General features: G+C 47.0%; 1 protein-coding gene across 1 annotated transcript in view; it reads right to left on the bottom strand.

Annotated features, from left to right (window-relative positions):
• Window positions 1-1,132: 1,132 nt before the first annotated feature.
• Window positions 1,133-14,217, bottom strand: part of LOC142586295 (scoloptoxin SSD14-like) — a 41,419-nt gene continuing 28,334 nt past the window's right edge. Inside the window, exons 8-9 of the mRNA XM_075697540.1 lie at window positions 4,433-4,546; window positions 1,133-1,366 (exon numbers count right to left, since the gene is read on the bottom strand). Coding sequence (XP_075553655.1) covers window positions 1,133-1,366; window positions 4,433-4,546 — 348 coding nt within the window. The remainder of the gene's footprint in view (window positions 1,367-4,432; window positions 4,547-14,217) is intronic.

Below are 14,217 nucleotides of genomic sequence, written 5' to 3'. Positions count from 1 at the left end.
CTTATAGTCGAATAAGCCAAATAAGCTTCAAATTCAACAATCCTATAAAATCACGTGGCCTCATAGAAATGTTATTATACGGGATGCCACGTTATATTTAGCCCACAGTTCCTTCCAGGAAGTTTTTTGGAACGAACTGGAACTGATTGAAATATATAAGATTACATGGGATTACTGGATGTGGAAGTCATGGGTATGATATATGGTTCCCAGTAGAGACAAAATTACCACTTTAGATAAGCAGGGTGGCATAGAAACTGAAGGGGTGATCTAATATCTTGCAGGCAGCCATCTTCCAGGACGTTTTAACACGTGCTTTGAGTTACGCACCAATATGCAAATTACTTGATCTGTTACGCTGCTAATTTTGCCGTGGCTATGGCCGACTATGCACGTTATATAAAAGCAACCACATTGCCTTTCAGCAACACAACATTCAATATGCAAATCAGAAGAAACGCAAGATTACGTCATAAGATTATCAGATCGGGAAATCTCCCCTCGAAGACAAGGGAATTAAATACGTGTAGAAGGGTTGCGAAGATTCAAGTTCAGGATCTGGCGACGAACAGAAAAGTATTCGGCATGTAGGAGGCGATGAAATGCTAAACGGAAGGTACGGAATAGTAAAGTCTCCTTTGAACTTCCATGCCATCATGCAAATGCTTCTAAGTTCACTAAGTCCTTGCGTGTGCTCCTTACTCTCTTCATTGGGCATGAAAGCCAGTGCTTGTTCAAAAGTTCGATTGGCTAGCTCGTGGAAACACGAAAACACACGTTTCGCGTGGTCAAAAATAAATCGGTCCAAACGTAATAAACATCGCGAGAGGTCAGAAGAAGGACATGTTAATAAGGAAAATTAAAAACAACCAACTTAAATACGCCTGGGCGAAAACTCGCGCGGAGTCCGGGGAGATCGGCCATAATAGAAGCACTGGTCGGCATAGAGAACCGCAAGAAGATTTGTCCTGTGCGGATTTTTGCCAGTTAAAGCACGAAGGATGAAACACTTAAGTAAGCGAACGAAAAAAAAAAGGCAAGTACAAAGAATAGCAAGAAAGCATGGCAAGGAGGAGGAAGAAAAAGAAAACAACAAAGTGAGCAAACACGTGAGCTTCAGCAATAGTGAGGCCTAAGGGAACGGTGCAGAAGTGCATGGAGTTCCCGGAGTTGGGCAGAGGGTGGGCAAGTCGACGGGCAAATCGCCGTCCGATCCGCCAACCACGCTGCGGTAGTCGTAGTTGGTCTCGATGAGGCCATCGATGTACGTGAGGCCGGTGACGAAAGAGTGGTGGTCGAGTATGCCCAGATCCCCGCTCTCCTTTTCCAGGGTGTGGTTCTTCTGACCAAGCTTCTGCATCATTTTCTGGAAGGAGTGGCCGTATTATAGAAAAAGAAATAGCGCAGTCTTTTTTTTCTAATTTCAAGATCAATAACAGATTAAAGAGCCCACTACTGAGAAATATTATAGTAAGTCTACATTTGATGAAGTATTCTTTTGGAACTCTATTTTTCCCGATTTCCCGTTAGTAGGTTGATTATTCGAAGACAAAAGGAAAATTATGTTCCATTTCTCATAATGTTCGCGACGGAGCAACACCACCTGGATAACACAAGGCCTGTTCACTTCGATCCATGACTTCATGCTACCTGGCCCGAAATTTCAATTGCCAAGGCTAGCGTGACGAAAGCGGTGACGTCGAAATCGCGTTGGCTTACTCGGGAGCATCCCCATTAGATTCTATGGCAGTCGGGCCAGGTAGCATGGCGTCATGGATCGGAGTGAACAGGCCTTGTGCTATCTAGGACATGTTGGCCGGAGTCCCAGCTCCGCATACGTCATTGTGACGACGGGAAGTTCAAGGTCGTCTTCTTTTGTTTCTTTCGTTTGGATTGGTGGTTCCAAGTGTAAGTACTTAAATTTGCTCATTTGTTCCCTTGTTTCTTTTTAAAGTATTATGTGGCCATATTTATCGACTAAAAACAGTTAAACCCGAGCAGACGCCTTAAAAATGAATGACGTCATGACGCGCTTGTGCGGGAACTGCAAGCAGGCGCAGCCACCTGTCTTTCTTGCGTCTTTGCTGGCTTACCAGGCCCCTTCTCAACGTAATAGTCGTTCTTTACCATAGACGAAGGGTAATTTACTAAAGCAGATCAATTTATCTTTTTCTCTAGTGTCCTGTTAACGCAGAAGATATACGCGGGTGACGTTCATTGACAGGGAAGAAAAGGCGTACCAGTAACTGCTTCATAGGCGGAGAGGAATCGTTTGTTTCTTACGTAACTTCATTATCGAGAGTTCTGATACCGTAGAGAGGGAGTACGTGTGTGTACTCCATCTGGAATTACGAGCACTCTGCAGGCATCGGAGAGTTTCTGCTAATACCGGACACGAGTAACTGCTAGCAGTGTGCTAATATTTAATATACATATGTCGCATAACAAATTCGCTATCGAGTCTTCGATTCGAATTCGAATTCGAATTCGATTCGATTCGAATTAGTACAGAGGAATATTCTTATAATAGCTCTCGAATACCTCAAATAGTATAGTGTGTACGGTCAAACACAAAATTCGAGCAAAGGTGCGATGGATTTCATAGCGGCCACAGTAGATGTAAAGCAGAAGTTTCGCTGTTGATCAGAATACGTTGCTCAGAGAGCCAGACTTTACCGGCGAAACTGCGACAATTCGCACTCTACGAAGAGCCCTGTGTATGCGAACAAGTTGCTAATTTTTTTTGTGTGAATGCTCCATTTGTTGTTTTAATAAACAGCAATTCATAACGGGCACTGTCATGACAGAAACATGGTAATGCTAATACTAGAATGCGAGCATTGTGTCATACTTACGGTGAGAATGGCTGTTCATTCAAAAACTATGAGAAACGTATCCGGTACGTTATTTGTATTGTATTGTCTGTCTGCCTGTACTAATTTGTTCTGACCTAGCTGTTGCTCGTATTTCTTGTCACGTTTGACCATTTTTAGAGTATTGTCTGATTATGTCTTGTTCCCGCTATCCCCCCCCCCCCCCATCTTATGCAATGTCCATAAAGGGCTTTTAGAGTAAATACAGTGAGAAAGAAAAATAAGTATTCAATTCGATTCGATTCGCTTTCGGCATTATTCGATACAAACTTTATTCGGTCTCAGAAACTACTATTCGCACATCCCTAGTAACTGAATGTAGTCAAATGAGGTCAGCCTAAATGAACTAATGATGACTACCATGATGGCATACGGTGCGCCGAAATACTTACGTGTGCTATTAGGACAGTTGTTAGAACCAATCGGAGGAGCGAGAGTTGTAGCGGAGAAGTGGGGCGGCTGCTTTACAGGCTCAAATGATACTACTCGGTGAGCTGCAGTGGACTTATACGACACTGAAGACGTTTTCAGAGTGCCGCGGCATGGCTCAATAACGGAGATGCTATAGGTCTTTGCGACGCGCGCCCGCAAGCAGGATTTTTTGCACGTGCATGTTATGGCATATAAGATATCCATCAGGAGAGATTTTGGCCAGCTGCCCCCGGGTACTGTTACATCTTGATGAATGAGAGCCCTTTGCAAGTTCAGCCTAGCAATCAGACACGTATTTCAAGAACCTATGATGGAGGTAAAGGCGTCGTCGTTACATAGCTGTGGAAGAAAGAGGCGAGCCAAGAGCTGTTGACATCGAAAAAAGACAGTGTCTTCCGGGGTGCATTAGTGTAGACTATGTTGTTTGTTCAATGCTTCTTTCCGTGTCTTTTATTCGGGAGTTCAATAGAGGCTCCCCGAGAAGACAGGGTTTTTCTTCAATGTCGACTGCCGTTGAGTCACTTCACCTACAACACGTTACCTTCCTTTAGCACCATCTTACCCTTGCATGAAGCTCCTTAGTTAACCTTTATCTTTATTTTTATCTATGTTCTTTCATGTTGAACTGCAAGACACCTTCGGGATCGGCCCGCGTTTTTAGACGCCACTATCTCCGGGACTGGTCCGCGTTTTTCGTTGAGTGAAGCGCATTATTACTGCTCCGTAACTAGCAATACTTCGCACTTCTTATTTGTTGCAAGCTTAATTTTGGCGCCTTTCCCGTTGTACAACGTGTACTAGAAAGCCTCATATTGTTTAATTTAAGGAGCGAAAGTGGCTAGATGCCCAAATCCCGCGAACCCCAAATTGATCCGAGCTCGCGATAGAAAACATTGACTTAAAGAAAGAAAGAAAGAAAGAAAGAGAGAAAGAAAGAAAGAAAGAAAGAAAGAAAGAAAGAGCAATACGTGCGCCCTACAGAAATTTGTTGAGGCACCAATTACGACCTAAACAACAATGTGTCCGGTGGCCAAATGCAGGCAAGAAACACGCTCAGCAAAACGTTTGACTGCAGTTTACGACGAGTCTTAGTACGGAGATGCATTCGCAAAGCGGTCGACTCTTACTTCTGGCATGTTCGGCTCATAGTAGATGGTCCCGCTAAGCAAGTCCGTGTGGATGCGAGGATAGTCGATGGCCTTCTTGATGTTCTTTTTCTCCCAGAGGACACGGATCGCCACCTGATCAAGATGTGACATACGGCTACGTGTTAAATGGATCGCCCGGCGATATTAAGCTTTGAAAATCGGTCCTCGTATGAAAGGTCGCTTATCGTTCAAATTAAGCCAGTGTGATAGCGTTAGTTCATGCACAACTAATGCAAATATCGCCTTGCATGACGTCGGACAAGTTTCACGCCCTTGCTTGTAGTGGCCTGGAGCTGCCGCTGCAGTAGTAACGTTTGACGTTCAACAAATCCAGAAATCTGCAACTCAACAACAACGAAAAAAAAGGAAACCCTGGATGTCGCTTCAGCCGCATCGTTGAAATCGCAATTGTGGGAAACGAGCTCTCTGAAAATCGCATTGCGACGCATACGACCACACCGATTTTGATTTTTTTTCGCTCCAGTCGCTGCATGTGAAATAGGCTTTAACTGTATGTTTATTCACGCGTTTTCGTTGAGCGGTGTACGCAGTCGAACGCCCCAATAACGAAGTTCTTGTGGCCTCCCAAATCATTCATTACACAGGTCACTTCATTGTAAAGGTCGCGCACCGCACAAATCACAATAGAACTGGTACAGAATTGTTCCTTCGTTGTACAGATAATTTTATTGTCGAGGCGTTCGTTGTAGAGGCGCTGGAATATTATCGGAGTGTGCGTGTAGAATCCTCAACCATAGGCGACGTCCTGAGTTAGCTTCGCGTCGCGTCGCGTTGACGAATGCGAACGCTTGTAGCTGACAGAAATATTCGGGATACTCGCGACAACCAGTGGGAAATGACACTGCACCCTTTGTCTGAAGCAGCCGGCGTATCATGTCGGCTTCTCGTCTTGCTTCATTCGCGTGTAGGATTCAATTGCGCGGTCACAAATAATAGACAGTTTTAGTATAGCGTACGCTATTCCATTGCGTACGCTAAAGAATAGCGGGTCGTCACTGCGCATGCGCTGAACGCTAAACGAAATAGCGGGTATAGCGGGCGTACGCAACGCAAACGAGTTTGCGTTAGCGTTTTGCGTGGTTTGCGGGAAACATGGCGGCGGTCCCGGCTGCCCGCTTCGAATTGAATTTGGCGTTGCTTTTGTAAAATGCGCTTCGTTCGTAGCAAATGACTGTGTAAACGGCTTTCGCCTAGTCTCAGGCCGCTTCGACGACAGAGTATTATGGATAACTTCGTAGTGTTTTAGAGATCGCTTCTCGTTTCGAACGAGTCGAAGCCTAACAAAAGAAACGTTCGAGATGTCAGCGCCACCTATCGCTACAGGCGCGAAATAGCCGCAACGACGGCATATGGCCTCAGAGATCCAAAGATATCGTCGGCCAACTAAAGTTGTAGAAAACGTGCGCTGCTTAGCGTACGCTATATTGCGTATAGCCTACGCTATAGTTGCGTACGCTAAACTAAAGCTGTCTAATCAGTTGACGCTGTCACTTTCACGGGATTTCATGTATCATAATGCGCTTTCGTGCATGGGATATGTTATAATTATAAATTAGCAATTTTGTTTTCTATACATATATTAATACACATATTTCAATGCGTTAGCATTTAATTGATGTTGCAGCGAAACGTATTGCCACTGTCGAAATAAGTCATCATGAGCCGCTTACTGCAGCGGGACTCCACCTTCGCGCTTCCCTAAGAACGTGGCGCCATCCAGCGCCGCCACGAGGAAGCCTGCGCGTGACCTCCGAAATGCATGCCGCGCCGGTGTGTGACAACGCCGAGAAATGCGTCATGCAGCAATCGGGCTCCTCCCTCGAGCTACGGATGGATGGATGGATGCTATGAGCGTCCCCTTTGGAACGGGGCGGTGGGTTGCGCCACCAAGCTCTTGCTATTATACTGCCTAATGTCCTACCTAGGTTAAACTAGAAAAAAAAAAGAAACACTATGAACTCCCACAACCAAATTTTCTGATCCCCTATTGCGAACTGCGCTTTTGTACGTCTCCGTTTTTGTCGTTTCCCTACTTCCACCAATCCTCCAATCGCCTCTTACTACGCTTCTTTCTGGACACTCTAAGCCATCTAGTGGCATTACCGAGAAACTAACGCGTGGTGCCCAAGACTAGAAGCGTGGCGCCCCGGTGCCTGCGAACGATTAGAGCTGTTCCCTCGCTTGTCGCGCACTCAATGGCACATACTGGCCCAAGTTGGCGAGAGGATCAGCCGCACATACCCAGTGCGTTCATGGCGCTGCAAGAGCGTTGGTGTGAAACTGTTCATTGAAAAGCTGCACACACCCAGTGCATTCGTGGGCGCAACCATCTAACGCGTCGGGCTGCTGTCCTTGAGAAGCCCTTGAGACGGTTTCGATTCCGCTCATTATCGGAGAAATTTAAGGGATCTTTTTGGTCGTTGAAGAGGAGGCACATTCCCAGTGGCGCATACCTATATTTGCCTGAGCTGGTGTCAAAGGCGTTCATTGAAGAGCACACACACACCTATTTGCACATTCCCACAGACCCAAGTTAGCATAGAAGAGGTTCACTGAACAACAGCACAACCGAGTAGGACATGCCCAGTGCTCCAAGTCGGCATCAAATGATTTCTTCGAACAGTGGTGCATATAGCACAGTCATGCATCTACAGTGACACATGTCCGCATTAGATACGTTCGTTGAAAAGCGGCATGTATGTACACATTGCCACATACTTGGTGACCCAAGTTCGTCTGATGGTCGATTTCGAACCCTGTTGCCTCAGCGCAGCAGCCCTGTTCACTACCCATTCGATCACGGACTACCCAGTGACCCATGTAGGCAAACAAGCGAACAAACAAACAAACAGATATATAGATAGCCCCTGGAAAGTTCGGAAAGTACCCAAAAAATGAACACATTAACCAGCGATGGTTATTGTTGACATCTATGTCTTCAGAAAGCACTGAAGGCGATAAGGAAAAGTACGTCCTGTAATATAGGCATATAATGCAGCTCTTAAAATTAATTATATCAGGTTCTGGTGCTATACGGTCCAGAATCACAGTGTGGTTATAAGGCACGCCCTGGCGGAGGACTCCAGATAAATATTGTGCGTTCCGCCCCTCAGGCACGCGTCCGCTACGGCTGGCATCGATCCTGTGACCTCGTCGCTCAGCGGCTCAACGCCATAGGCACAGGCAGCCCAGGTGGTTATTAGCAGCAGTAAATAGCTTTCGCGAGCAAATATAAGGAAGCGAATCACGCATGTGATAGCGCACGTTGTTCAGCATTAAGAAATTTTGGAGCGTTGCAAGGATAGAAGCGCGCGTACAGTTTGCGCTTACTTCATTCTTTAGTTTCTTCTCTCATCACGTGCGCTTTCCCCTCCCCCCCCCTCTTTTTCCTGCAGCAGTACAATTCATTTCCCAATCGTCTTATCCGTCACGCCGAGTGACCCATCTAAGCGGTAACAGCGAGGTGTCATCGTCCAAGTCCATACAAAGTGGCTAAATGAGGGGTATGTGAAGGGCATTATTATGAAATGCGCACTGTTAGACTTAAACACATCTGTAAAGAATTTGCGAGCTTACGTTACGAACGGCTGAAAAGTGTCGATCATTCTGCCGGATTGGCAACTCCGTGCACTCTATATATACGTCGGACAAAAAAAATGAACGGCTGCTGTCGCTCCTTCCGGTGCACGTATTCGTCGCAGGGGTACAGCAGGCTGATTTCGCCTGCTAAATAATTCGAGCGATTAATCGCTGGGAAACTGCACGATTTATGATGTAGCGCGCTGCGTTCGTATCCGGGCACACGTCACGCAATTGTCTGAGGAAAGCAGCGCTCGTTTACACATAAGTGCATATGCGGACTGGACCATCTCAAATAGTATGGCATCGGAAGCCTGCGCACTCCCGTGCGGATGGCGTTTTCTGTGTGAACCCTGCCACAACAAAAATACTTTTCTCCTGCAAGCACGAGCGGAAATTCACACCAGCGGACGTCTACCGCTCTTGGTGCAGAGACGGGACGGCCACGCACAGTCTCCCGCCCGCGGTTCCGAAATTTAACGCTAGGAGGATTTCAGTGGCGCCCCCTACAGGGCTGCGCACAGCGCCTCTACACCACTTCGAAGATATGTAAGCGGCCCGCATTTAAGCGATGCCCGCCCGCTTTAAAAAAAAAATTAAATATAAGACGAGACTAAAACACAAGTAATAACAGTATGAAAAACACAGGTGAATGACCCGTCAGTCGGACGCAGGTTTAGTACATCGATTTCCTGGTCAACGCAGTGTGTTTATATGCGAAGAAAGACATCAATAAGGACGTCATGAAAAGAAAAACACCAGTGGGCCGACAACAATGTATCTCGTGTGCATTTTCCTCGTGCGTTCCGAAGTCGCCATGATGCGATGCTTTATAGACGCCGGTAAACATCACGCACCGCTCTCTCTTGGTGGGCATTTATCTCGCTCAAAGTGCACTGGGGCACACGCGTCGCAGAGTTCAAACTGTTGCTTTCCAGTTCGAAAGAGGGTTGAGAGCCCAAAGGGCGGTACTAAAGATCCCTTCGCAAAGCGACGCGGAGTACCCATCTTTCTTTTTTTCTCCTTTAGCAATTGAGAGACAGCAAACTGTTATCTTAAGGAGGCTATGCACTCACACGAAGTATCAACCAAAGCGTGCGCCCGCACACACTTCCCTAACATTTGGAGCTCCCGCTGAGATTGACTTCGCAGGACGTTTCCGCGTGCGGAAGGTATAGATACATTAGGAGCGTCGCGCGAAAACTTTTGCCGCGGTGTGTGATTCTCTCTTTCACCCGTCGCAGCAGCCGCACCACCTTGATAGAGGGACTGATGACTGGTTTCGTTTGCTCGACCTATCTTGCGAGTGAATATCGGTGGCTGCCCTTCCCACTTAAGAGCGGCCGCGTCGTGACATACTTTTCACGGAACGGACCACCCCAGCGAGCGACCCATCCGCGTTCCGAACGGTGCTGAGCTTATACAAGTGCGACCGCTTCAGAAGGACTTGCGTATTACCTTTTTCGTTTGTATTACCTGGTGGTTGCTGCGTATGGCGAACGTCTACATTTATTTTATTTCAGAAGTACAGCCAGCCCCTATGGGGCTACAGGCAGGAGTGGGTAATACAGAATAAAAAAAAAATCGTGTGGTATCAGTATAATTCACGTAATGCAAGGCAAGAAACAATGTATTAATTGCCCAGAGAGCAGTAGGTCAGATACATTTGAAACAATTGAGATGCACTATTTGCGAATAATAATAATAATAATAATAATAATAATAATAATAATAATAATAATAATAATAATAATAATAATAATAATAATATGCGCGGAGCACTTCAGCGATAGAGAATGAGACATTGACGATATGGCACCTGTTCAAACAACAGTGAACTGCCAAACTCGTGGCTACATCGTCCGAAAAGTGTAGTCAAACCTGCAGCGAGATAAGAATGCAAACACACACACACACACACACACACACACACACACACACACACACACACACACACACACACACACACACACACACACACACACACACACAAATCAAAGGCGGGGTGCTAAGATTGCTTGGTTAAGATTGAGGCAACCAATTTCATACTGTGACAGTGTACGGAAAGAACGAGTTTTTTGAACGCCCACTCGTTTTACTAAGGTATTCCCTCAGTTCTTTTGAATGCCGGGAGCGACTCGGGCACCGTTTAATCGACTCGATGTACAGGCGCGGCCATTGCTGGCCGCTATTTTGTAGCGATGCCTTATGCCTTATTCTATGCTATTCTTATCATCCACCACACACGGCCGCCTGATCCCGTTGATAATGTGGGCAGACCGTCGTTCTGACCACTGGCCAAGCGCGAAAAGCCTGAAAAAGCATAGAATCGGAAAAGGCATCGCTACAAAATACCGGCCCTAGGCCGGTAGAATCGAAAAAAGCATCGCTACAAAATACCGGCCCTAGGCCGGTATTTTGTAGCGATGCCTTTTCCGATTCTATGCTTTTTCAGGCTTTCCGCGCTTGGCCAGTGGTCAGAGCGACGGTCTGCCCACATTATCAACGGGATCAGGAGGCCGTGTGTGGTGGACGATAAGAATAGCATAGAATAAGGCATAACTAGTGGCAACAAGAAGCCCGTGCCATCGCTGCACGGAGTGCCCCACCACCGGCTCGCCTCATGAAGTCTTGCGGCGCAGGCGTAATCAAAGCGATTGGCGAAAAGCCCGCGGAGTCGTCTGCTACAGCGAGTCGTTTGCTCGGCAATGAAAACGCGATAATCGGCCCGCACGGTCACCGGTGCTCTTCGCGCTCCCGGTGAGGGCTGGGTTGTCGCTAAGGGGTGCCAAATACAGACACGATGCGTCAAGAAGGCCCTCACTATTATTATATATATACCACGATGCATCAGGTCGCTGCCACCGCGCCCGGCCGTCGCGCAAGAAGCCCCGGCAGCCATGCGGGACGATTATCGCGTTCGAATAGCTGAGAACTGTGCCTGTCCTTGTGAATGCCTATAGCTTGCCACGGTAAATCTAAAGCACGCATTTGAGTCCATCATTAAGCCGTCGAGCCTGTAATAACTCGATATTTGCCTGTTTTAAACGAGTGCTCCGTGAAATGTACCGGCTGTACAAATTCATATACGAACCTATTCGCCCTATGTTACTCAGTGAAACCGTTACTCTCGTTCGCGTGATTCTGCCGAGTTATCCATATCGGCCCGCAATCCTACTGCTCCACAATACCTACGCATTAACTTTGCTGCCTTCCTCAAATCTTTCTAGAGCATATGTGTGGCAGTTACTCAAACCGTGCCATTCCACCTTATGTTTCTTTCCGTGCTTCACAATGACCCGAGTAAATGAAGGTGCCGACATTCACAGTAAATGAATATCGCAAAGCCCGAGCAACAAATACTACTTCATTTGAAAATAACTCAGTATTCATGTACTTTAATGAAACAACGAAACGGAGTGGGTTCGAAGACTTTATTTACATTATGATGGCTCAAAAAAAAATTTGCATGTTAGTGGTGAAGATGAAAGCCGCATTTAAATTGCCAACACGCGAGGCTTTATTTGCTCCCCGTTATTTTAAAGCGAAGCTTTCCTTGCGTGCACTCCCAGAGTTTCCTGACCGTGGTTGCTGTTATCTTCAAGAACAGCTCGAACAATGTACCCCGACGGTTGCGGTCGAACCTCGGTCCCAGAGACAGCAGCCCCATGCCCTAACCATTATTCGTTACAATCGCACGTATGTACTGTTATCGTGCCAACGCCAGCTAGCTCTTTCAGAAGATCGCCACGTGAGCGAAACTGTGTAGCACGGGTGCATGCTCGCGTGCCGGCTGCCTTCACGCCAAACATGCAGGAATGGAATGGCCAGACTTAATGCACCTTGGTTAACCGCCTCACGAAAGTTTCGCCTCACATAGATTCCAAAATGTGCGTTGGATCTACATGCGTTTTCTCCTCTAGCGTGCCTTTGAAGGGTGCGCTTGCTTATGATGTGTCAGAAAGGCTGTCCAATCGAAGCCTCAGGCGTGAATACAGGTGCACGCCTCCTATAGCGCAAAAAAATACGAGTGATTATGCGCGAGAAGGCGATGCGTAAAGGCACTGGCTGATGTGTGTTTCCGTCGACGGTTCCTCGCCTTTCTTTCTTTTTTTTTGCGCTGCAAGGCATTGGCATTGCAAGGCATTGCAAGGCGCTGCAGAACAACTATAGTCCGCAAACAAGCCATCCCGAATCCAGGAAAGAGGCAAACCTGGGCCATGCTCGTGGGAATTCGCAGTCCCCCGGAACCGGCGAGCGCCATCAGCGAGTTGCTCGGCCCCAGCACCAGCATCGGCGACATGGAGGTGAGAGGCCGCTTGAAGGGCGCCATGCTGTTGGCGCGCCGGGCGTCGCTCTCGGACACTTCGCTGTCGCTGCCGCTGGCGTCCACCACCCGAGTCGCCATGTCCAGGTCGCTGAAGTCGGTCAGCGCGTTGTTCAGCAGGATGCCCGTTTGGCGCGACATGCGCAAGCTGCCGAACCTGCGGGGTCCGTCAGTACAGGAGGTCGCGTTTAAAGGCAACTGTGCAATCATTCCATCCGCCGATACTAACATACGGGGCAGACATTTGGAGGTTAACAAACAAGCTTGAGAAGAAGGTGAATACTAAAAAGGACGGTGTATTAATGATCGCTCAAGAGCACGTCTTGTCAGGTGAGAATGGTACCGGCTCACATTTAGCGCATCACTGCAAATCTTGCACGTGCACGTGAACCACAGCTGCAGAGAGCACGATTATCTTACCTAGAAGCAGGGATACCGTGGCACGTGAACTGACGGAGGCCTTCTGTATCACAAAAGTTGGTGAGAGACGCATCAGCGTGCTCTCGTTGTCGCATTACACGAAAGAGTTACATATCCTCATTGACCGGCTATGATAATTTGTTGTCAACCTGTTCTTACGTCACTGTTTGGGTCGTTGTGCGCATATCCGGGGTTTATTTGCATAATGAAGTGCGGGTAAAAAAAATCAATTGCGGATGTGCGTTCGTTCGTGTCTCTCCTTAGTCCTCGTCTCATTTTGCGCTTCAACCTCGTTTATAGTCGTGCACCAACTAGCCCGACAGTAGGAGTCACTAAATACTAATCTGAAAACAACGCGTACACGGCCTACGATACTCTGTATACCTAGTTTGCACGTGACGTCACGAACGCCGCTTCTCGCCGTACTAGTACGCAAGTATAACGATCACGATGACGTAAGCGCATCATATTATGGCGCGTACATTGTTTTTGCTTTTCCACAGTGACCGTTCTTCACCGGCTTAACATTGTTATCGGCTTATCGCTCAAAGCGAGACGCGCTCGTCGTACACTCACGTTTCTCGTTTACGCCGTTTCTCGACGTGCTAGTGCCACAAAATGGCGGCTGCGATGAAGACAATGAAAACCACGAGTATAGTTCGGGTTAATTCTGACCACTTGAGTGTTCCTCAACGTGCATTCAAAGTCGCGGTACTTACATCACCTGCCACGCAGGTCGGGAATTGAACCCGGCCGCCCCCTCTACATTTAAAAGCCATAGCCAGTGAGCAAGCGCGATTGAATGAGTAGTCGGTCCACCAACTTTGCCAACCAGGAGACAATATGATGGTAGCGCGACGGTGAATTAATTGACAGCTCGGAACAATCGCACATTCAATGGACAAAAGGGTTTTCATTAGAATCCGCTAAGGAAGGTTCATAAAACGTTTTCTTTTTGTGTGTGTGTGTGTGTCTTCCTCAGAAACAGTTCCAGATTTCCTTGTATTTACCCGTTACTCTCCGACGTAAGAGGACTCCTATATTCGCTTAGTCCACTCATGGGAATTCAGAAGAACTCAGCTTTTTTTTTTTTGAAGAGCGACTTGAAATACTGCGGCAAGTAATTTTTTTTTTTTTTTGTGCAGAATCCCTTTATTTTAAACGCCTAAGACAGATAACGCTGTTGTATACCTTTTCCAGGTGCATTATGTGAAGGGATAAGCGTTATACTTGTGTGATAAATCACAATTTCTAGGTAACCTAACTAAACAGCATCACTAATTACTTTCCTTATTATTCTCTCTTGGGCAAAAGTTGAGCATGGAGAACTGAGGCTGAGTCACGAGGTTAGGTAATCATTAAGTCATATCTATTGTGCATAAATTTCATAAGAACGAGCACCAGTTGCAAGTAGTCT

This window comes from Dermacentor variabilis, chromosome 6 (genome assembly GCF_050947875.1).
Source record: "Dermacentor variabilis isolate Ectoservices chromosome 6, ASM5094787v1, whole genome shotgun sequence".
Lineage (NCBI taxonomy): Eukaryota > Metazoa > Arthropoda > Arachnida > Ixodida > Ixodidae > Dermacentor > Dermacentor variabilis.
The sequence above is the reverse complement of the archived record's forward strand: the minus strand, read 5'-3'. Positions and strand labels throughout refer to the sequence as shown.